General features: G+C 37.0%; 1 protein-coding gene across 5 annotated transcripts in view; it reads left to right on the forward strand.

Moving 5' to 3' along the window:
* Positions 1–25,034, forward strand: part of ZFYVE28 (zinc finger FYVE-type containing 28) — a 151,508-nt gene that overhangs the window by 71,090 nt on the left and 55,384 nt on the right. For all 5 annotated transcript variants that reach the window (XM_051619106.1, XM_051619107.1, XM_051619109.1 and 2 more), the window contains exons 2-4: positions 1,491–1,631; positions 20,720–20,857; positions 23,651–23,853. In XM_051619106.1, coding sequence (XP_051475066.1) covers positions 1,491–1,631; positions 20,720–20,857; positions 23,651–23,853 — 482 coding nt within the window. The remainder of the gene's footprint in view (positions 1–1,490; positions 1,632–20,719; positions 20,858–23,650; positions 23,854–25,034) is intronic.

A 25,034-nucleotide genomic window follows, 5' to 3' on the forward strand; every position in this document is an offset into this window, starting at 1 on the left:
TTTCAAAGTGATGTTATCTTCTGTTTTGCTGTTGACTGTACTATGTCATTTCTGTACTGTAATACACTTGTTCCTGTTGCTACTCATTTTGCTCTGATGTATTTATCTTGTTCATTATTTTAAATGTGTTGCTTCCTGATAATTTTTATGCTTTTGCTATTGTTTTAGTTTATAAAAGCAATATTTTCCTTTTACACTTTTTTTTTTTTACCTAGATGTGTTGCCTGGGTTGTTCTTCCCCCACACCCCCAATGTTTGAGTCTTTAAATTGCTTCCATGCAACTTTATATTTATTTTTACTGGCTGTGTATATACCCTGGCCCTTCTAAAAGTATTTTTGCGTGGTTTCATTCTTCAGTGCATTAAGAATCCATTTCAGATACTTTTTGTTTGCTTGTTTTCTGTAGTATCAGGTGTTTTTTCTTTCATCTAGTGACAACTAATTCTGATTCCCAGTCTACATTTGGTATATTCTTAATGTTTCTTACACTGTGATTAAACCCAACTTTTTTCATTTTGTACACATCTCCTGCAAATCTGTGTGTGTTTTACTGACTAATTTAGAATAATATGAGGTTGTGCTTAACTCAGCCCGTGAATTTTTCACCAAGTTACTGGCACCTACAAAAAGCTACTCCTTCCCTCCTCCCACAGTCCAAATTCTTATCTCCTACCTCTCCATAACCACCCCCTGATTTCTGTTATTTTCCAATACTTTGATGAAAGCGTTTGCTAGGATCAGAATTTCCAGTTCTTAATAATAAAAAAACCCAAACAAACCCTTTTATGGGGTAAAACTTTATTATTAATAATTCTCAATAGTTTTGATGATGCATTCCTTTATTCTTTTCTTTTAATTGCTATTTTGTTTTAATGGGGTCAAAAATACCCTGTGATAATTCTATTCGTTGTTACTTGGAAGACTTGTGGCACAACTTTCTCCCTGTAGTGCCTTGCTTGGTGGAGTCTTTACCTCTGTTTGGCCCTGACAATGTATCTTTTAGATTCAGTATCTTTCCCTTCAGTGACTTGTTTCTTGTGATCCTCAAAGTGAATATGGTGACCTTATAGTACTGTGCATCATGTTGCAGGGACTGCACATGCTTGATAGACTTGGGGGTTATGTTTTTTTATTTAACTTGGAAAGCAACTTTGTCTTGTTTTGCCTAGAACTGAAGGTAGTTTTGCTTAATAAACAGAATTTGTGATTCAGTTGTTTGCTCTGCCAGTTAATTATGCCACAAGTAGTGAGAACACTGGGATGGTTTTGGAGATAATGGTAGCTGAGTAACGCTCCAAGTTTGCTATGTGAGAGGTATTTTTTTTCTTCAAGGTAGAAAAAATTTGCAGGTGTGTGTAAATATCTTGAGATCATTCTTTTCCATGCTGCCACACTACTTATTTGGCTTATATGTAGAAAGTATAAGCTGAAGTGTGTTTTTATTTACAAAAACAATGTAATATTTTATATGTCTTTGTCTTAAATACAGAGAACAGACCCTCAGCTTCTTGCTCAGTTTTACTATGCTGATGAGGAACTAAATCAAGTTGCAGCTGAACTGGACAGTTTGGATGGAAGAAAAGACCCACAGAGATGTACACTGCTAGTCAACCAGTTTCGCTCTTGTCAGGTAATCAAAATGGCACCTTCCTTATTTCATTTACATTTTTGTGTACATCAAACATATTCCATCATCAATTATTGTATTAATTAATTTTTATTGTAGAATCTCTAAGGTAGATCTGGTAGGTATATGCCTTTCCTTAGTCTACAGGGTATATTTTTGAAAACACTATTCATAAATTAAATCGACTACATCTCATTTAAGAGTGTTGATGCTTTCCCTTAAATAAGAACATACATTAAAGACTTTGTTTCCTTTATCTAAAGTCAGCATACAGAGCTTACTAGAACATGAGAAATATTCCAATGTTTCAGGCAGTATAAAGTAGCCCTATCTTTTGTAGTTGCTCAGCTTTCATACTTCATGATTCTGATAGCTTATCTTTAGCAAATGAATTATATGAAGATATCTTTGTTGATTCTTTGGATATATTAACTGCTTCATGTAATTAGACTTGAAGATAAGAGAAACTATTACTGAGTAACCAAGCAAAAGAGAGTTTTTACCAGTGCATTATTTCAAAACTATGAATTTGTCTCTGAAGTTCCTCTTGTATAATGTCACCTAAAAAAAAGGTTCCTGAGAGTATTTGCTGAAACTGTGGCTATAGTTTGGGTGAGACTTGAAGGGGGAAGAACCAGAGACTGCAAAGACCAATTCAGCAAAGTCTAGCTCTCTAACTTGAATGGTTTTGTGGTTTGATTTAATAAGAAAAACAATTCAGAAATTAAAGAACAATTCAGAAAATATAATATATAATATAATTTTCCCTGTCATGCTCTATGCCATTCTACATCAAGGTTTTCAATAATAAAATTCAAATTTATAGAGAGAGAAACTAGTTTTGTGATATACTTCGTGCTTGCACAAATGCTTTTGATACTTCCTCTCACAGTCACACCCGAGAACAAGTCCAGCATACACCATGCTCAGGTGGCAGGAGGATTTCTGTATGAAATATAAAAATATATTGTCAACTCAGGATGATTCTAAGTAGAAAAATGATAATAATAAACATTCATTCACATCTCCACCAAGTAAAAAATGGCATTTAAGTGTAAGGGATTGTATTGCTACTAATAAAATCTACCAGACTTCATTATGTGGAAAAATTTCGTCACTAACCAAATTAAGATGAGTTTGAAGAGCAGTGCCCTGATCATTGTAGCAAATATTCACATCAAGTTAGCTGACTCTGCTAAAAAGAAAAAAAGTCAGGTAATATGTGCTTGCTTGCAAAAAAAATTCAAAAAGTGCATGGTTTGGGTTTTTTTAGTAGCACTTACAGAGAAAGCGTTGAGATTCAATGTATTGTTATGTCAGAAACAATTTTAATATTTACATCTACTTTTAATATTTTCAGTTTTCTACTATACTGTCCTACAGGAAAATGTGGAGTTCAAGGGTTTACCAAACTGGAAACTGTTAGTTTAGTAACAGTCAAAACTCAGTGACTTGGAGGGGAAAAAAACCAGGGGTGAGAGTTATCTTGAAAGGTCGTAGACTTTAGTGGTCTGTGTGATGAATCAGTTGTACCTTAATCACTCTTCACAAATATTTATTTGGCTTGGTCTTAGAAACCTCTAGTAATGGGCATTCCAAAGACTTTCTAGGCAAATTCTTTCCAGACTGCTTTTCTAGGAACGGTTTTCTTATAATAAAGAGTGGATGAACAATATCCTGCTGCAAGATAATCTCCTAGTTTGTTGTTTTATCCCTGGAGATGACCTCTTGTTCCCTGTTACCCTGCAGGTGCACAGGCTTTCCAATTTGGTTTATGTAGTATAGGCAGACCTGAGGAGCTGTTCTATTGTAAACCTTGCTTCTCTGAAGGTTTCACCTGTAGGAATGCAAGAAATAAAGACTTCCTTAAATCCTTGGTCAGTTTGCTTGGTTTGCTGGATAGTGACTCACCACCTTGTGACTCTTAATACCTTCTGATGCCTGGTAATTTCTTCTTTTCATTTGCTAAACAGATTGCTGTTACTAAAACAATCTGTTGCTACAGCTGAAAGAAAAGATGGGGATGGTTTTATTTTTTCATGTAGCTATTTTTGTAATTTCTAATTTTCAGAATTGTGCAGAATAGGCCAAATGTCATGTCAAAAATGCCTTTGCTAATTACGAGTTAGATTACTTTTTAGTACTTTGTAAAAACAATGGGTTTTTTGGTTGTTCCTTTTAAGAATTTGTCCTGTAAATGCCAAACGAGGAGCAGTATTTTAGTAAGGATTCAGAATGTTTGTATTTGCTAATGAAATATTGCATGGCAAGGGGAAAAATCTATTTTAGTCTAAGGTGTTGTGGAGTTTGGAGAACCAGCAGCCAGTCATGGAGTCAGAATGATTGTAACAGAAAGCTGTGCATGTGAAAGCAGGATGGCAGCTGCATTGTGTGATAACTCTGTGGTATCTGCAACAGCAATCATGTGATTCTGAGGCTTTTTATTTAGAAAAGTGCTCTTTCTGACTCTTCAATACTTTTGAAAAAGAACTTGTGACCACAGAACATAGTTAACCAGACTTCCGTATTTGCATGACATTTTTACTATTTTTTCTTTGTTTTTCCAAGTGCTATTAAGGTTTCCAGATTATTCCAAATATTTACCTCCATGAAGTTTGAGAGGCATAGTCTTTGTCAGATTTTTTTACTTTCTGGGGGCAAACATTTCTAAAATCCCTTGAATTCCTGCCTTCTCATCTGCTTTGGAAATTAATTCATAGTTCCTGGGTTGCTCACTATCAGTAAATAAAGTGAAAATGTCTGCTTGATTAGCAGATCTGTTCTGAAGTGTTACTGTCAACTAGAGAAATAAATCAGTGTGATTTTGTAAAGTATAACAAGTCTTTTAAACTGTGATTCTTTTAGAGAGAGGTTATATCCTCCTGGATCATAACCATATCTGAAGAGAGAAGTTTTATGTTTTTGTCTATATTTTCAATTTTTGTTACTATTGTTAATGGAGCTTCAAGTTTATTATAGTGTGTGAACAAATTCAGACAGAGCACAAGGACTCTGCCTAAAGGATGTAGTGCTTTTTAGTAGACCTACTTAATGTTGTCTGTCTTAACCTGGCAGTAGTAGCCAAGGCAAGTTGAAGCAAAGGCTTTAAACTTAGAAGAGGGGAGATTTAGCTTAGACATTAGGAAGAAATTCTTTTCTGTGAGGGTGATGAGACAGTGAAACAGGCTGCCCAGGGAGATTGTGGATGCCCCTTCCCTGGCAGTGTTCAAGTCCAGGTTGGATGGGGCTTGAAGCCCCTGGTCTCGTGGGAGGTGTCCCTGCCCATGGCAGGGAGGTTGGAACTAGATGATCTTTAAGGTCCTTTCCAACCCAAACGATTGTATGAATCTATCATTGTGGTGTTCCCATGAATACGCAGAGAGCTTTAGTCTTCTAGACTATTGATGCTCCATTAGTAAAGAACTGCAGCTCTGAATGTTGTCTTACACTGTTTTGCCTTAGCACAATTTGATTATAAAAATCACACTTTTTGCAGTAAATTCACTGTTCAAAACTTCTAAAGATCCTGGCCCTTGGATTTCAAATGCTATCAGTTGACTGTACAGCATGATGCTGTATAGCATGTATCTGAGTAAGAATCAAGGTAATGTTTTTTTTAAGCTTTATTTTTCATTTTCACATTAATGTGATAATACTTATGCTAATAGTTATGGTAGCCTGTTACAAAAATGACATCCCTCATTTTGCTTTGCCATTTCCATGTCAGTGGTAGAATATTATAAGAACATCTCTGTTAATACAGTATCTTTCATTTATTCTGTGGATAATACCTATCCAACAGAATAAAACACTTCTTCTACTGGTTTCTGTTAAAATTAACAGTAACTTTAGTGTGCAGACATTTGTGATGAAAAGCAGTGTAAGATTTTCTGAGATGAAAAAAGGAGCAGGTAGGATGTCATACCTTCAGTCTGTTGAACTTGATTGATGGTGAAGTATTTTTCCTTAAGAAAAACATGATTGGATCAGTGTTGGTTCATCTCAGTTGTTTTTTTTTTCCCTGCAACACAAATAGTTAATGGAAATATTTCTATATTATTGGTATAATAAGGTGTCCTTTTTTATGCTGCTCCCAAAATCACACGGTATTTAATTTCATAAGAAGATACTTTGTGTACAGTTTCAATTAATCACTCATGCATTTGCTATCAGTCTTTAATTTGCCTTGCCATTTTCCCATTGATTGAAGTCTTGAGTTGGTAATCTGGTTTAAAACAATTTGTAAAGTATTTAAATGGGATTAGGGTTATTGTTACATATCGCAGAACATGGGTTTGATTTGAGAGTAAAGAGTAAAAAAACCTTTTGTATCTAACCTGGAGATTTTGTTAGGACTTTGCAAGTAAACAGTGAACCTGTGCATAAGTACTTTACATTGTGAAAATATTTTCCGCATCCTGGTATTTGCTTGCTGTTTCAGTATGCTGAGAATTAATTCTGTGTACAGTAACAAGCTCTCAGAATAGCATATGAGTCAGTTCCCAGCATGGTTTTATCAAAATTATTCTTTGAACTGCAGATTGTGTCTCAGCAATGTGTAATTTGATCTGCTAATGTACACTTGGAAGGAATTTGCCCCTGTCAGGGTACAAAACAGAGCAAAACGGAGACTTCACTGGCTGTGTTGCCTCTTGCCCTGAGCCACAAAATAGTACTGTGGGGGATTTATCATCTTTGTGAAACATGACTGTGGCACACTAGTGGGAGTAACTGGCACTGCGTTGACTGGTAGCATATTCACTGTTCTCCTGATATTTGTCTGCTTGGGAAGCACCTCTTGAATTACTGCAATTAGCAGTCTAGCATTTTCAAGTCAGCCATCAGCAGTTTGTTTGCTGTAACATTAGGCTTTAAAATGTAGCCTTTGGTGGGCTGCTTTGTGCATAGGTTACTCCTCCATATAGTTGGTGAAAGGCAGACACCTGTGCATCTGGACCTCATTATCTGTGACACTCTAAGTTAACATTGCTGAGGAATGGGAGCCCTTAGAGAAAGCCAAAGTGTATTTCAGTGTTGCGTTGTTACCACTTGTCTGTCTCAATTTCTGTAGCAATATAAAATACACAGTGAATGATATAAAAATGCTGTGTTTCAGGCAGACTTATCTCCATATTTCTTCCTGCTCAATATAACAACTGAAAGCATCAGGGTGAGTTGAGATTCAAGTGTCAATGTAAACACAGCTTTCCCTTATTGTAAAGGAATATGTTACGGAGTGGTTCAAACCTGGAGGCTGAAGGAGCTTATTGTAGAGTGTGGAAAGTGTAAAAATGGGTGTAGGAAACAACGACTACAGGATAAACTGCTGCTGGGAGGCCATCTGGGGAATCTCCTTTGTCATGCATGTTTCAATTACAGAATCCTAGAACAGTTTGGATTGGAAGGGACCTTAAAGATCAACTAGTTCCAACCCCTCTGCCCTGGGCAGGTACACCTCTCACTAGATCAGGCTGCTCAGAGCCCCATTCACCCTGGCCTTTGAACCCTTCTAGGGGGGGGCATCCACAATTTCTCTGGGCAACCTGTTCCACAGTAAAACCTTTTCTCCTAGTATCTAATCTATATCTAAATCTCTTTCTGTTTGAAACCTGCATATGCCCTTGTAAAAAGCCCCTCCCCAGCTTTCCTGTAACCCCTTCAGATACTGGAAGGCTGCTGTAAAAGCCTTATCTTCTCCAGACTGAACAATCCCAACTCTCTTAGGTTCTCACTGTATGGGAGGTGCTCCATCCTTCTGATCACCTTCACGGCCCTCTGCTGACCTCGCTCCAACAGGCCCATGTCACTCCTGTGCTGAGGACTCCAGAACTGAAAACAGTACTTAAGGTGGGGTCTCAACAGAGTGGAATAGAGAGGCAGAATTGCCTCTCTCAACCTGCTGGGCACACTTTTTTTGATATGGTTGGCTTTCTAGGCTGTGGTCACACTGCCGGCTCATGGTGGGCTTTTCATCCACAAGTAGCCCCGAGTCCTTCTCTGCAGGGTTGCTCTCAATCTGCTCATCCTTCAGCCTGACACAGGTGACCGTGCACTTGGCCTCGTTGAATCAAAATAAAAAAATAATTTAAAATTGTACTCTTCATCTTTGAAATGTGCTTTGTGTACATCTTAAAAGGTTAAAAAACATTGATTTAAGGAAACAAAAGAGGCAAAAAACAAAAGACACCACCACATAAAACACTGGAGTTGTTGCAGGATTTGCAAAATGCCTAGTAAAATATCCAGAGTGGAGGAGAACCACGACTAAGGTGCAGTGAACTCTGTCAGAGCATGCATGGATTTCTCTGTAGTGGGAAATGGGAAGGCTCTTCAGACTGCGACTTTTGAAATTTTTATATATATATTAAAAGAAATAAAAGTTGGTATAGTATGGAATGACGAGTGGCAATCAATAATGCACAAGGGTGAAACTGAAATGAGATTGACAAGTTGCTAAAAAATGAAAAAGCAATTTATCTTTGTATATGAAATAATTACTTTTTTATCAGTCAAAACAGGGATGTGGTTATTTTATATTCAACAGTGCATGCTGGGGAAGCCATAGGTTGTTACTGAAGGAATTGTGATGAGAGGTTATACTGCACCATCTGCTCACAGGGACTGCAATTATTACGTGCAAACTCCTATGGAAAAACTCTGTCTGTAGTGGAAGATGAGGTAATCATCCACTTAAAACATGAGGTGGTAACAGGAGGTCGAGATGAATATTTTACCTGAGCTTCAATGACAACAGAATTTTTCTTATGCCCAGATGTTGCAAGTTTTGTTCATGTTAAAAAATATTATATTTTCCTCTTAGTGAAAGAGAACTTCGCTAGAGAAGCATCTTAATTTCTGAGGTTATTAAGTCTTCAGACATTCTATTTAAAAATATAAGATGATTATTCATTTCTTAATGCCTGATTATCTGCCCTAGGTCATACTTCTTTATATTAAGAGAAATTGCCATGTTGGTATCTTGATTGAGTATTGATATAGTGGACATGAGACATGTCAGTATAATTCTGAGAACGTTTGAAGGCTAAATGGGACCAGTGGAGCCAAGTCATTTCAAAACTGACTTATCTCAACATTTGTGAAGTATGAGACTGTACTGAGTCCAGTTCTGTAGGAATTAATGTAATGTGTCTGACTGTCAGGGGCTTTATAGTTCTTCCACATTCTTCAGCAGTACCATCAGAGGGTTGCTATCAGCACAGATAGCTTCATGCACAGAAGGACAAATTGTAGTATCACTAGAACTCTAGTTCACTTAACTGTTTACGTAGTCTTATGACTTAGATATGCTGCAGTTTACCTTCTTTCTTCCACGTGTACATGGTAGCACCATGTTAGCAAGGTTAACAATGCATGCAAGGTATTTGGTGATATTTCTGTACTTGGGGATTAAGTCTGTTTGCTAATGCTAAAATAGCCTTTAGATGCTTGTCTACAAATGTTACATATATCTAGACATACATTACGCTTTACACACAGCAAGGACTTCCACATAGTAGAAGGAGGGATTAAAAACATTTTTTAATTTGAGAGAATGGATTAATTCCAGACTGCCCTATTGTTAATGTTAGTGTATAATTTAACATCACACTACTAGTTGAGTGGCTGGAGTTCAAGGTGATGGGAAGGAAAATTGTTACCCATTGGGGTAGCTTGATCAGTCATTGTAACTTTATAATTACACAGAGAGAAGGAGAAGCTTAAGTAGTTCAGTCAATATTCCAAGTTCCTTTTGTGGTGTAAAGATACAGCAACTGTCTGCTGCCTCAAACTTCAGCCTTGGAAGGAACTAGTGTTAGCTCGTTGTAGTACAACTTTCTTGGGGGAAAAATGCTGAGTTTAAGACAGTAGTTTTAAAAAATGCTTTCAAAAAATGAAAAATTAAACATATTGCCAAGTTAGAATTGCTTCAAAGAAGTTTGACATGGTCAATGTGAAGACAGCTTGTGATAAGGAAAATGTCAATGTCAGCAGGTATCAGATGGTAAGCTTTTGCACAACTTGCACACGGAAAGACCCCATTTTAAAGGTTTTGGGAAATAAATGTGTGAAATAAATTATGCCACAAGTGTGCTGTGTTGGTTAAGAATGCTTGCCTTTGTGCTTATGCCATCTACTCTTCTGCTGGATTTTCAGTTTTTACAGAGCGGTGTGATTTTTCTCAACACTTTTTTAAAAGTAGTGTTGAGGTGAACAACAGCAGCATTACCCCAAGTACATGGATCTTTCTGCTGTGAAGCAAATTAAGCTAACTTCTTTTATATGTCAATACTACTCCTTGTTCCGTCGTTCAGAAAAAAAGCCCAGAATTTAATTTAAAAAATGCAGTGCTCTTGATACTACCATATGATGTATGCAATGTAAGTTCATGGGTTTGCCCTGGGAATACATTTTCAGTGCTCAAGGTTTCTGTGTATGAAAATCACTTAAGCAAATAACAAGAAATGGATATTTGTATTTTTTGATTTCTCAGGTGCCCCAGGGGATTTGTAGCTACTACTAAAGTTTTTGTTGATTCACTTCATAGTGCTCATACTAAAATGACATAGTAGTTTGTCTAGAAGCAGAAGTGATCATCTTTAGGCTGCAGATCTTGTTGAATTGATTTGTGCAACTGTGAGACACTGAGACAAACTGTCTTACTGATGTAAGCTCTTGCAATTTTTGCTTTAGAATTGTTCTGGTACTATGAGAAGGTGTGGGGATTTGTTTATTTTGGTTTTTTTGGGTTGTATTGGTTTTTTTTTCCTGGTTCCATCTAATAAGTCATAAAAATGAAAGGATGGCAGAGTCATGTTACTTTTGACTTGCATGATAACTGGGATTACAAAATTTTCCATTTCCACATATTTCTGCAAACCTCTAGCCTCAGTGTCACCACTATTTATTATTTTTACTGTTGTTCTCCATAAGATTTTGCAAATTTGACTGGAAAATGATTTAACACTGTGGCTGGAATGTGAAGAGTTCTCTCAGTATCTCTAATTAACATATTTATGGTTATCAGACTTACTCTGCAATGCAAATAAGAGTCTAAAAGTACATTATGTTGTAACTGCAGAAAGAAAATTTGGAGGGCATTCCTTAAGGAAGGCAGCATTATCTTTATGTAAATTTTTGGGAAATCCTTAAAACACTAATTTAAAATATACAGTGAAGAGAAGTTATTCTAGGCCGGACCACTTATGTTAGAATAGAGGTCTCCAAAGATTTGGGATCTGCAGTTTTGAGTTGAACTATTGTTGAATATAACTCTCTATTATTGGTATAATACCACATTGGCCTGTCTTTGTCTTTTGTCTGCAGCTGCAGAACTTCAGCCTGTCTCAATTAACTTTGTTTTCAGCAAAATCAAATTTTCTATTGGTTTTTAAGGCAAAGTCTGTTCTTTCTCTCCTAGCAGGTAAGGCTTTTAAATTTAGTAGCGCCATGGATTAACACTGGTGGTTTTATAACTCTATTAATAAAAATGCACACAGTGATTTTGGAAAAAAATATGTAAATTTGTTTGGTTTTGGTCAGAGTCCCGTGATAAATTTAGCAGCTGTACCTCTCAATTGCCCAGTCTTTGATTCAAGCTAACCTTTGGGCAAATGGTAGAAAAGTTATAAACAGTTGAGTTTCGGTACATCTCTTAGTTTTATTGCTTGGATATGTACTTGAGTATGGGCAAAAAAGATAAATAAACTTTGATTTTATAAAAAAAATCTGCACAAACATGTATTTCTGTTTTATCACACAGAGTTCCTTAGGTATAATTCCATGGTCCATTGGCAGTGTCACTTTAAAGTTTTTGCATTCCAAATTTACACTTTTCTTGTTCTTATCCTCACACTTCAGCATGGCATCCCCTAAACACACAGCTTCCCAGTAGCTTAAACTGATTTGAGACTGTGCTATCATCAAAAGAGGCAGCCTTGTCTGTCCTTCCTTCCAGCACCAGTCTGTGTGCTACAGGAACCCGCTTTGTGTTCCAGCAGTGAGTGAACAGCCAGAGTGGGTGGGATCACCTGGAAACCTGGTTGTAGAGGAGGCTTTTGTGGGATCACACCCTCAGCCAAATGGTCATGTGGATTCACTGTGCATGTGGATGCACAGAATCACAGAACTGTCATAGCTGGAAGGGACCTCTAGACATCATCTAGTCCCACTCTAGTGGGATCATCTAGTTCCCCACTAAAGCAGGATCCCCTGGAGGACGTTACTCAGGACTGCATCCAGGTGGGTGCACGATGGCATGAAAGTGCTGACATACAGCTGGAGAAGTGTCTGCAAACAGAAGAGGGGAGAGAGTAGTGGGTGTATAGATCCTTATCCATAGCCACTTTAAGCCGTGGTCAGCTTTATACCTCAAGGAAACTACATCTTCAGCTGTACTGACACAGGTGTTTGCAGAGTCATTCTGTGAACTTTTACTGCAGAATGACTTGAGTTACTGTGGATCAGTGCACTGAAACTATTCACATATGTCCCCTGTGCAAGTAAGCTGCAAGTGCTGGTGAGACAGCCTGGAGATGGGAAGCTGCAAAATAGGTGAGATAAGGGGCTGACTTCCCAAGTTGCTGCCTAACACTTACACTGCAAAATGGCCTCTTTATTTTAAGTGTAAAAGAAACTTATCTGAACATGTCTCCTCTTATCTGATAAACTTAAGTGGTATGAGAAGAAGAAATTTTTAGGGAAAAAAAAGCTCTTTTATTCTTTGGTTTGTCTGAATTGTACCCATGCTGAAGGGAAAGCAGTTTTTAAGAAAGTCAGCATTAATGAGCATCACTTGATCAAGAAGGTATCTGTGAAGAGCTGTTAAATAACTCACAGGACAATTGTGGTGTCATAGTGGATTGGCAGTGAGTTATGTAAGAAATACTAATTGTATTCATTAACGTTCTTGATGAGAGCAAATGGGGAGTATGTACCATAATCACTGTGAACACTGAGGCAGTTCAGAGGTGCAACATTTTTGTTTGATTGCATCTGTCGATTGAAGAACACTTTACTGTAGAATTAGGCAGAAATAGATCTCATTAAATGAGACAAGTTAGACTAAAGCTGTAAGAAACTCCCTGCTGGATTCTGAAACCTGCTGGTTGGCTAGAAGTTGGCAAGAATCTATTGGTGATGTTATTTAGCTAATTGATACAAAGGTTAAACAGTGTGGATTGAGCTGGGAGTACTTTTAGCTGAAGTAATGTCCAAGTCTTTCTAGCCTGCTTAATTTGCAACCCTTAGGACATTGCATTAATTATATTATTGTAGGTCAGTGATGGAGACAGCAGGGTAATTCTTGAGACCCGGGGAAGAGGCCTTTATGTTCCTTTATGTTCCCAAAGTTTAGAAACTGCAGTAGGCAAAGATAATTTTTTTTTACAATAGAGGGAAGAATTAAGAACGAAAAGCAGATTCTCTCCAGCCCATTCGGTTGTATCAGAACACTTGGGGATTACTCAGTGAGCATGATGAGGAGGGACTTGTGCTCGTTTTCTGAATTGTACCTGTTTGTGAGGCTTTTTCTAAAAGATAAAGAGTTCCTGGGCTTTAGAGAAATTCTCATAAGGTCTGTATTGAAGGACTTGATGTAGATGTAGGAAAGCCAGAAATTTGTGCTAGAAGGATTGGGCAGTTGATGGATGAGCTAAGCCTTGTTCAAAGAAAATTATTCTCTTTTATGCATTCTCTTTAGGTGGGGACAGTGCTAATTTAGAAAAGAAGCTGAGAAGAAAAGCATTTTCTGTTTAACTGATGATGGCAAGATTAACCTTAAATTCCAGACAATCCATGTTTCTTCTATACTGTTAATCTATGATGAAAGAGCTTGTAAGGTATTTTTCCCATAGAGTTTCATCTCTAGTTCAGTTGTTTTATAATTGATTACAACATTTCATTACTCCTAGCATGATTACTTGTGTGGGTTGCATTGCTCCAACAGATGTATTCTCTGTGCTGCCTGACATCTTCAAACAGTTGATGTCAGGAACCTGCTTGCTGTTTGGATGTGCCACTGAGGGAAAGCTTGTAATGTTCCTTTTGAAAATGCACAGGCTTGTCAACCCTTTCATATGCTTTTACTGTACTTGAAAGCACTGTGAATGAAGAAAAAAACCTTTACGACAATTGTGCTAAATACACTAAATAGTCTGGTAGTATCAGAAAAGTTCATTTTTCTTCTTTTGGAACTCAGGCTACGACTGTAAAATTTTAAATTTACTTTTTGTCCCAGAAGTTTTAAATGATCAATGGAATACTATAGCTAAATAGAAAATAAATTTGTAGAAATAAACATTTTTAATTAGTAAAGAAAATCCGTCTGCTGAACAGCTTTTCTGTATCGTTGTTGGGAAACTTTGGTCACTTGTATTATTTTTCATTATAGAACGATTAACATGATGGCTAGAAAAGATAACATGCTTGGCCATAATTTGGGCCACAGTGAATGCTATCAACTAACCAAGAATTTGATTTTCTTTCTGAGTTTTGATTAATATTTGATCTTAATTTTGATTAATATTCTGATTAATATTGTAAGATATTTTTTATTTTTTAAAAAAAGGATTGTAATAGCATGTAGTACTGTAGTCTTCAATTGTAGCTTTCCATGTTAACAAGCTTTTTGATGTGTTTCCACTTGTTCATAAGGATCAAATGGGTCATTTGGAGAAACTGCCTGTTATCTAAGACTGTGGGCAGAGTGAATTGAAAGTGCTGTGCACTGCAGGTCAGGGAATTAATTTGCAGCAGAGAACCATAGCGAGGAAAGTTGGTTCCATGCCAGCTCAGCATTGAATGTGTCAGGGGTGCGGGATGCTTTTCACTCTGCGGCAGGGGAAGACCAAGCAGAAGTGGCAGTAAGTCATGATTCCATCTCCTCCCTTCTGCTCCTGGACTTGGCTGTGAAGCAGCTTTGGGGTGATACAAAGGAGGTGCTGCCAGTTCCATGCCAGGCTGAAATTCTTTTGTGCTTGGGAAATCTTGAAGTACATTTTAGGGTAGTTTTGGGGTCACTGTACAATGGTCGGAAGGCAGTTGCCTTGTACTGGTGGAGAAGAAAACCCATTTTATGTTTATTGTAGCAGAGTCCAGTGTTCAAAGCAAATGTTTCTTACTCTTTTGTTGCTATGAAACTATGTAAAAGTGGATGTTAGTGTACCAGGTTCCTTACAGGGTTATTTTAAAATATGTTTTAATATAAAAAGACAAACATTTTAGAGTCTTTCTAGCAAAGGCTTAAGTATGTTTACACTGTTGTAAGAGCTTGTCTGTATCCACAGTGTTTGTCTAGTAATATTTTGTCACTGTGGACAAAGTTCTTAAGTTATGTCTTATAGATAAAGGGAAGCTTGGCTGAAAAGCTCTGCACTGATAAGTCTTTCAGTACAAGTTTTGGTATAGTTCATTTCAGTAAAGATAGACATATGTAATAGTAGTTAATGGCTTTTTGATGTGGGCGAGTAAAACAGATTTTTTTTTCTTATGGTAGCACCACGAACACTTAGATTTTGGAGATTTGAAAACATTCTTTTCAGCAGAAAGAGGATGATGCCCTTAAGGATGCTGTACTCAATGTAGTCTCTCAATTTGGTGTTATAAACAGACTTACTGTAAATGGGGATTCCTCTTTTATTTACTGAGAGCTATATTTGGGCAGGTAGGAAGAACAGAGGGAAATGGCATTCCATGAGTAGATCTTTCTGTTAGAGACAGAGACACTCAGAACAGATAGATGTTAAATTTAAATATAATTTGTCAAAGGAGTGTCTAGTAGCTTAGTGAAAAATGTCATTTTAACCAGTAAATATATACTACATCTGTGCTGAAGAACCGTTTTTATTGGAAGATGTTCTCAAAGTATCTGTAACCTCTTTTGATTGAAAATTGGTGTGGCAGTGTTCACCACTTCATATGTAAAGATCACTTGACTTGGGAGATGTAATTATTCTGTGTATGCATAATTAATTTTGAATATATGCAGACAGTAAGATCAAAATTTCCATTAAGAAATCTGTGATGTTTGAAGTGTTTATTGCCCTCATGAGGGTACACTGGCAAGTCAGTTCAGGAAGAGAGAAGCTTTGATAATGACAGTTCAACACAAACTGCAACAACCATTGTTGCTGGGTTGGGGCAATATAGCATTTAAATTGCTAGAGATCCAAGTTGCCTTTAATTCATGATGGTGCCGCTCTGAAGTGGGCCACGTTAAACTAGGAGCTACTGCTCAGAGTTCATCCACAGAAAAAAGTGGAGCATCTAGAACTTGGCAGTGGGAAATGGTCAAATAGCTGATCAGGCAAGAAAGAGAGACTGCAAGCTCAGCCTTTGGGATCTGTGCAGGATGGGTTGGAGAGAAAGCAGTGGCAGAACTTGGTGCTGTCTGGAGGAAGACTTTGGATCTCTGATGGATGAAGCAGACATCTGTAGAGACTGAAGACAGGACTTTTGGGTGTCCTTTGAAATCCTGTTACTTAACTTCAAAGAGTACGTCACCTAATTATCAGTTTCCTATGTTAATTAAAATAAGCCATAAAAACCTGACTAGCTAGCTAATTGCTTAAATTACAACATCTTCCTTTATGTGTGGCCTTAATTTTTGTTCATCAGTTGCTTCTGTTTGTCATAAATGTGATGCTGGAAGAGGTCTGCAACTTAACATTAAACCAGAAAAAGAAAAATGTAAAGGATATATTTAAACAGAGGCTGAATTACCATGTATTAAGCATGTGTTAATATCAGAGACTCTGTTGCCTTGGCTAGATTTTACTAATTATTCAAAAAATGGATATTAAAGAGTTACTGAAGAACATGGGAAGTTATCTTCCTCAGAAGAAATCTCACCAAAGACTTCAAGAAGGTCATCTTAAATATAATAGCATGGAAGAGAAGAATAGGTTTTATTAAGGATTTACAAAAGTGTAGATAAGTCTACCTTTTGTTGATCTAAACATATGTTTAAGAGCACAAATAAGATGAAGTTGTTTGTTTTTCTTTTTGTACCTGTTCAGAAAGATAATGTGGTAATTGCTGTTAGCTTTATGAAACAGATAATTGGGTTTATGGCAAATTACTGCTCAGCCAAAAATAAACCAACTTTTTGTCCTCTACATACATTGTCTCACTGCCACTTACTACCTTTCTTACCAAAATAAAATATAAGTGCTCTGTCATGAAACACTGAGCTGTTTTCCAGGAAGTGAGGTACTTGGAATAAATCCCGAAGCAGAATCTCTGCAGCAGCTGCTTGTGCTGCTGGAGAGCCTAAACAGAGCAGTTCAAACAAACCTGTGCTCATCCTGGTGTGCATATGAACCAAAAGATAACAGATAAAGCCACCAGGGGTACATTAAAATCTGGAGGCTTTTACATAGAAAGATGGATCAGGTGAAAGATTTATTATTTCCATTCAAACGAATTGATTTCTCTTGCTTAAATTAGAGCAAAACCTCCATGCTACCATGTATTTCAACCCATTTGTTCTTAGCTTACAAATCAGAATGCTGTAATTAACTAAATTGAATGTTTCTTGAAGCTCTTTTAAATAAAAGACTAATTTGCTCACAATGCATTGGATAGCCTGTCTAAATTGGCTGGCATCCTTCCAGTTTCAAAGCAGCTGAAATTCGAAATAATTATGGGAACAAGTATTCCAGATTTCCTATTTAGATTCCTCTGCTCTGGATGTCATAGGAAGGAGGAATGGAAGACCAAAGGAAAATGACGGAAAATAGGTTTTTTTTCTGTAGCAGGGCAAGATAAACCCTGTAGAATATCAGAGAATTATGGAAGTTGCACATCTTGAAATGGCAAAATAAATTCGCTTTGTAGAATTCTTTCAGCATTTATACACTAAATGGCAAAGTTCCATCAACTATTATTTCCTTAATCTTCCGGTAGCACCAACAGAGTGTGCAGGAAAAGCTGCTCATCTTTTCAATTGACTTTTTCACTTTGCTGTTCGACAGAATGACCAGCTGCCTATGTGAAACCTGTGAACTCTTTACAAACAACTGCTAGTAGTAGAGAATGAGCTATTGTGGTTAATTTCCATTGGAAAGTGTATTCTACTTACCTATGGTTTAACTACCTAGTATTGCATGAATTGCAAATTACTTTCTTTTTTAAACTAACACAGGTGGTTTGGCATAGATGGAGATGTGTTCATAGATCTTGGTTGCTCTGGAGCAGAAGCACCCGGAGATGATAAGAATATAGAAGAAATGAGGAAGAATATTACATGTAATTTAGGTGGTAAACAAATTATATACTGAAAAATTAGTTTCATTATCTTCATTATAGCCTATTGCCTTCATTTGCAATATTTGATTTAAGTGCATAAAGGTACAACATTTCATGATGTTTATAGATGTTTATAACAATAATCTCCTGAGATGATTTAGGCAGAATCTTAGTCGTATTTTAACAGCAAAAATTATTAGAAAAACAGAATGAAAATACATAACAGTTGCTTAGCTAGATATGATGGTGTTGCTTTACTCTGGATAAAACTTCGATATATCAGGATTTTTGAGTGTGTATGTAGGTGATTATAAAAGGGGAATTCAATCTGTCGTGTAGCTGCTGTAGAACATTCTACAAGATTGCATTTGAAAATTAAAGCTAAAAAAATAATTAGGGAGGAAAGTTTTTCAATATGGGTCTCATCCTGTTCAGTGTAGCTCCTTAGGAAAAAAGGGCAAGAGACTGAAAATTCCAATTTCCCGTAATAAAGTTTGGTGATAAGTAACATAAATTGGAATATCATGTTCTAAAATAAAATGAAATTGTATTATTTAAAATCCAATATAGTCAGATTAAAATGTAATTCTTCTCAAGAGTTCCCTGCCTTAATATTTCTGTGTATTTCATGCAGCTTATGTATAATTTAACTACTAGGATTACTTTTTAGCACCCTGTCTTTCTAATGCTAAAAAACCTTTGCAAACCTTAAAACAGGAATCTGACTTTTTTTATCATAATGTGCCAACCTCTGTTGCCCTGGTGGTAAAGTGGGAGCTATAGGCAAAGCACCTAGTCTCAAAATAGTTCAGTAATAACTGATTTAAAATACACCATCAGTGACCTGTGCCCCTCTACAGTTCAAATGTTTAAATGCAGTGTTATTCTTTGGTCTTTAACTTTGGGTGGGAAGTGATTTAGGAGTTGGTTTCTTTGTGGGACCTACTTCCAAAATATTTTGGTTCCCTAGCTAGATCTAGCTAAATAATGCTGTGAGAAGTAGGAGAAATTAAGGATGGAAAGCAGGAAACCCTGCTGTCAGTCTGCTTTTTCTCACCCTGAAGTGTCATACTGTTTTGCACATGATTCCTTGACTGTCTCCACTTAGTCCTGGAGAGTGGAGCTGGTGGCAATCTGGCTTGTTCTTCAGCCAGTGTTTCAGGATGCTGGTGCTGAAACAGCACATAGGCATCTTTGATCTGTTCTGTCTTCTGGATTTTACTGAAGTTCCCCTTGTAGTTACAGTGGGGAATGTTATGTGGTTGTTTTTTCTACAGTTTCTACAATGGGCGTTTATTTGGATTCCTAGGAATTCACGTGCCTGACTAATCCTGGCAGAGTGTTATACCCAGCAGAGTGAAGGGTGCATATCTAAAATTAAGTATTTTTAATGTTGATGCATCTAACTTTGTTTTCTTCTTTCTTCGCATACCTGCTGGCCCTGGTCTGTGTTGAGATGCCACAGAGGAGCTACAGAGCAGTTGGTTTTCAGATTAGTTTCTAGACAAGATGGTTGAATATGATCTGTGCCAGTGTGTTTTAAATATATGGGGGTGTGTTTCTTTGTTTTAACATCTTTATTGACATGAAATATGTTACCTCATGACAGACCTGCAAAAAATACATTTATGTAAAAATGTTTTAATTATTAGCACATAAAGTACCTTGTACCAATATGTAATTAAATATTGCCAATGGTTTGTGTATTTATTTATTTTGGATTAAGCCAACTGTGATTACGGCATTGATGTTAAGATTATTTTGTAGCAACAGCAATTCCAGCATTTTGCACTGAAATTACAAAAAATGTGAAAATTTTGTACCTAAAGTAGGTCTTGTCTTTCTCAGTGGGGAACATACTACAGGGGCACTTCTCTATTTTTTAAATGTAGGGCACAATACAACAGTAAAGTGAAGACTTACAGCAGTTCTGTCTTTAACTGTTAAACAGTTCTGTACAGACAAATTTGGTTTTATTTCTTTGAATAATATTTTAAATAGAACATGAATTCTGTAAATAGTGGAAGAAGCACGAGTCAGACAAAACATCTTTAATGAAAGCACTCAGCCTCTTTCATGCTCTGACTCTACCTTTATTATGTTAATCAAATTCCATGCAGTTCCCAGCAGGGGTATGTGAAAATTATTCATAAATGAATAGAGATTATTTACTGCATATCAAGAAGCTGGTTTATAGGTCTTTGATCTTTGTCCTGGTATAGACATAGATCAGAGTAGTCATTAAGACTCTCTAATTTGTGTGGTGTCCCCTTACCTTGCTTGGATGTCTAGGAAGTGTCCTGACAGGCAGGTGTGCCAGCCCTTGCCCACTGGGCACTCAAGTACAGGAACTATCTGCTTTCTGTTCCCAGGATGCATTTAAGTCTCTTCAACCCCAGTGTTCCCAATATAACTCAATTGCTGATGTCTCCAGGGTACTACGTCAGGCTTTCTTTTGGGGAGGAATGAAGTGCGTATCATTGGGGCTGGTGAGAGGAAATGAGAGAAGTCTAATTTATTTCTAGTTTAATTACTGATCTATTACAGATAGCTGGAGGTAACAAGCTCTTTAAATCATGCCTCCTTATCAGAAGCCACACTAAAGCAGTCCAAGTAAAATGCAGTGGAGAAACAGTGTCTTGGAAAACTAGAAAAAGTGATGTTTGCCACTCTTCTTTCTCTGCAACACCCTCCTCTGTGTGTTCTCTGTCTGTGAGATGACCATAAAAGTTAAATACTGTGTTTTTCTATCTTAATTAGTTGATATTTCACAAACCAAAGTTAGAAAAAATAATTATGAGATATCTGTGGGAACAGTATACATGCTATCCTCTATTTTGCTTCAGGATAATGTTTTGAACATCATAAATCAAATAATGGATGAGTGCATTCCCCATGAACGGGCCAACCGAGACTTTTGTGTTAAGTTTCCAGAGGAAATACGCCATGACAACCTTGCAGGACAGCTTTGGTTTGGAGCAGAAGTAAGTCTCTCATGTTTGTGTTACTTAGGGTGAATGGACAACTTTTTTAATGGCATACAGCCAGTAGTTTAAAGTACATCATAAGACTTTTCTGAAAATGGTGTGTATAATTACAGAGCAATGTAAGCATTTTTGAGAACTTGCTCTGGATGCTAAGTGAAGGGGATTCCTTAGCTATTGTTATGGTATTGGTTGGGCTGATAACATACTGGTTTATTTTCAGAATTGTCTGCTGTCATTATGACCACCTCTTAAACACTATTCTTTTGTGACTTACCATCTGATTAATATTCTTGATTAGTTTTTTTTTTATCCTGATGAGCCATCTTGCATCTCATGCTTTGAAAATCTTAGAAAGAAATAAAGATATGTAAGGGAATTTTATCAGGAGAAAAGCTTATCTCCAAGAAATTTAAATGCCTGCTGTCATTTTAATGGCTATGTTGTGCTAGAACTCATATTAAATATACATAACTTTTTTGAGCTGTCATTTGTTGCACATAGTTCAGCTCTTTTGTGTGTATGCTAAAAATAGAATGGTTTCTGTGCAAAACATTGAAGTCCACTTTTCTTCTTTTGCCTGGTTTATCTCAGAGACCTGCTTCTGCAGCAGCCTGTAGGAACTAGAGGGTTTTGTAGTGATAAGCTTTAATTATTTTAACCAGGGGGGCATTAAGTATCAGAAAAACCAAGAGAAACATTAAGTGTCAGAATAAAAGGATGTGATATGCAAGATACTTATTCATGACTACTAATGCCTGTTGGCTAAACAAAATGATAAAATCATTGTGGCATCTTTAGTGATAAACATGTCTTCAGGTCTACTGTCTTGGGGGTGACATTAAGCACCCTGGATTTCCTGAAGGCAGGGGGCAGGAGTGGGAAATACTCTAGACATCCCACTGCATGGCAGCATATTGTGTAGTTTTCAGCTTTGCCTCTTTTGTCTTTGAAGCAATCCTTTAACTCCTGTTATTCACCACTCTTTTCTCCATCAGTTCCTCCTTTCTTTTTAGAGTTCATGCTCTCCATCAATAGTTTCCATCTTGTTCAATCCAAAACACCTCCATATGTTCTGTTTCTGAAACTCTGACAGTTGTTAATTGCAGGCTCCTCTGAGTCAGGGGAGTCCCGTGTAGAGTTTACAAAATCAATTTGGTTTGTCAGTGCTTTATAATCCTGTCCTCAGCAAAAACAGCAGGAGTTTTTTCTTCTCATTATCATATGACTGTCACCGCCATCATCCAGGTGACACCGTGCTCTCTGGTGCTTCCTCAGTAGTTAGGTAGGAGAAGATGGGGTAATTCTTTCTGCAACCATCCATAATTAATCCCTGTGAATCCCAGCATCCTTTCTTAGTCTAAGGGGCTAACAAACTGCTACTACAGCCATAAACAGACAGGAAACGTTTCAGGGGGTTACTGAGAAAGCTGTGTCTTCTAGGAGAAAAAAAAAATCTCCCTTTATTCACTGTTTGTGTTAAAAAAATAATGTTTTTTACTGTTTCCAAATTTGCTGGCTCCCAGTCAAACCAATAGCATAGAGAGACCTGTTGGTTTCAGAGAAAATAACCTGTGTGATGAAGTAATGCTGACTCATACTGGTGTGGACATGGTCCTGTACATTCATGTAGTAAGGAAGATGGTACAGACAGTCATGAATATGCACTTATGTGTCCTTGTCAGTGCAATCACTGAGTTCTCAGACTGAGTATCTATCAAGAGGTAAAACTTGCATTTTCCACGCTTTCCCATTATTGCTGCTTTGGCTGACGAGAAGTAACAACATGATCTTCTCTGAGTGCCCTTAAAACGCAGGTCAGTGCATCAGACAGCTGAGCAAGAGCTGGGATTGCAAGTCCCCCATACAGAGCTACAGAAATGCCTCCTGTCCAGGAGAATGCAGGGGAGAGGGGAGTGACACAGAGCTGCAAATGGAGATTAAAAAAAAAAAAGAAAAAAAGAGAATTTTTGAGACTAGAACAACCTTGTATATTTTCAGCTAATACGGTATTTCCATGAATACAGCAACTATTATTCGTATAAGTGCTTGTTTTCCAAATGTGTCCATGAAATAATGAAGCCAGCAGCAGAAATTATTAATTGGCTTATTTTTAATAGCAAGACTTCAAATAAGTTTTATTAATGTTCAACAGTGAAAATATACTTTTAATGCCTTTATGAGCTGATTACAGGAAGTCAATGTATAAACCTTAGAGCAAGGAGTGTCAGAAACTGAAAGGGAAGAATCACTCTGTGACCAGGTTTTTATGTTCTTTCCTATAAAATACATGCACAATTTCTCTGGGTGACAGGACACTGGTCTAGCTGGATTCCTGGTCTTACAGCCAGTGTGACCAGTTTCGCTGCAAAAGGCATAATGGACGCACAATTTCTGATCTTTTTATAAGGAATAGATGTAGTCTACAGAATAAAGCAGTCCAGTCTGAATCCAAACATTGCATTTATTGTACTTTCTCTGGATTCACATCCCTCTTATGCGTGCAATCCTTGTGTACATAGAGTATATACCCTACCAGTAGTTATTGCCTAAGAGCTTTTTAAGGTTCTTTTAGTTCATCCCCCCATTCTCATTTATCCCAGACTGAGCTGCTCACAAACCTTTTATGTGAGGGTTTATGACTAGACATATCAGGTTTAAATGTTTTGCTTGTTTAATAATTTCCAACAAATTGGGGCTAAGTATTGCCCTTGTTCAAAGGCATCTTGTGGGTTTTTTACACATAAAAGTAGCATTGTAAAAATTAATATTTTCTTTCAATTTATTTCATAGTGTTTGGCTGCTGGTTCAATTATTATGAATCGTGAAATTGAGAGTATGGCCATGAGGCCGCTGGCCAAGGATCTGACCCGAAGCCTAGAAGAAGTTAGAAATATCATTCGTGACCAGGCCTTAAGGGATTTGAACCTCTACACAGAAAAAATGAAAGATTCACTCAAGCATTTTGATGTCCTTTTTGCTGAATTTGAATTAAGGTAAAAGATCTAAAGGAAAAGCATTGGGAGTATTGGTTTAGCTACGACAGCTGTTGTGTGGCTTGTTGGTTTTTGGAAGTTGGCCATTTTGTTCTGTTTTCTTTTTGTGGAAAAAAGTATGTCATTTTTTTATCATGGTATTTGAATCCTCCAGTAATTTGTTGTATTGTTAGATTTTGTTCCCTTCTAGTGTAGCAATAATGAAAAGAAAATGAAATAGCTTTTTAGCAGGCAACTGAACTATAATCTTCCATTTGCATACTGGCATATGGCATTTGAAAAAGTTTTTCCAAGACACAAAAGGAAGCCATAAATCTCTTCTCTTAATGTTTTCTTTGTCAGAGGAAAGGCGACAAAGAAGAGACATTAAAAAAAATATGATAACAAATAGTCCAGAGATTATGATGTTTTGTTCTCTTGGGCTCAGAGTTAAAAGCAAGATGCACCCAGTGAATTCAAGAAAGCAAATTGAAATCTGATTAAGGAAATGCTTTTACACAAGCCATAATTAACTGCAGGAACTCACTGGTTTAAAATCTTATGATTGAAAAATGGCTTGGAGGTTTATAGGAAAAATAAAAATAACTGCTGGGGTGAGAAAAGTAACTGCTTATTGCATCAAAGGTCACATTGATAGACTCTTGTGTTGTGCTTCAGAATTTAAGCCAGATTTCTGCATATCTGTTGTATGTTTGTGGTGCTGGACATAGTTACAGACAGGATGCAGGAAAAGGTTATCTATAGATCCAATATAATAAAGTAATTCCTACCTCTAACAGAACAAGTTTCTTAGAATTTAATAGTGTTAATTTTTTCTTGGGAATAATCCACAGACTGTCTTGTCTCCCATTACTGTTTGCCCTTCCTCAGTATCCATATGCTCTTACTATTTTACTCAGGTAAGCAAAAACTCAGGTTTCAAAAACCCAGGATTTTACTGTTATATTGAAGAAGGTTTTAACTGAAAACATTGGCTAAAAACATTTTTACCTGTGGCTTTGAGTGGAGACACCAGTGTCAGTCAGTAGCTAGTTCTTGATAGTACCTGTGCACGTTTTCCGACCTGTCCATAGCAACTCTATGTGCAACATTTTCCAGTGCCATTGTTTTGCAAAGAACTTTGTCCCATCCTGTGTTACCTGTAGTCTACAAATGACTGATTAAGTAATAAGGTGGCAAGA

Source organism: Apus apus, chromosome 4, assembly GCF_020740795.1.
Source record: "Apus apus isolate bApuApu2 chromosome 4, bApuApu2.pri.cur, whole genome shotgun sequence".
In the NCBI taxonomy this organism is placed as follows: domain Eukaryota; kingdom Metazoa; phylum Chordata; class Aves; order Apodiformes; family Apodidae; genus Apus; species Apus apus.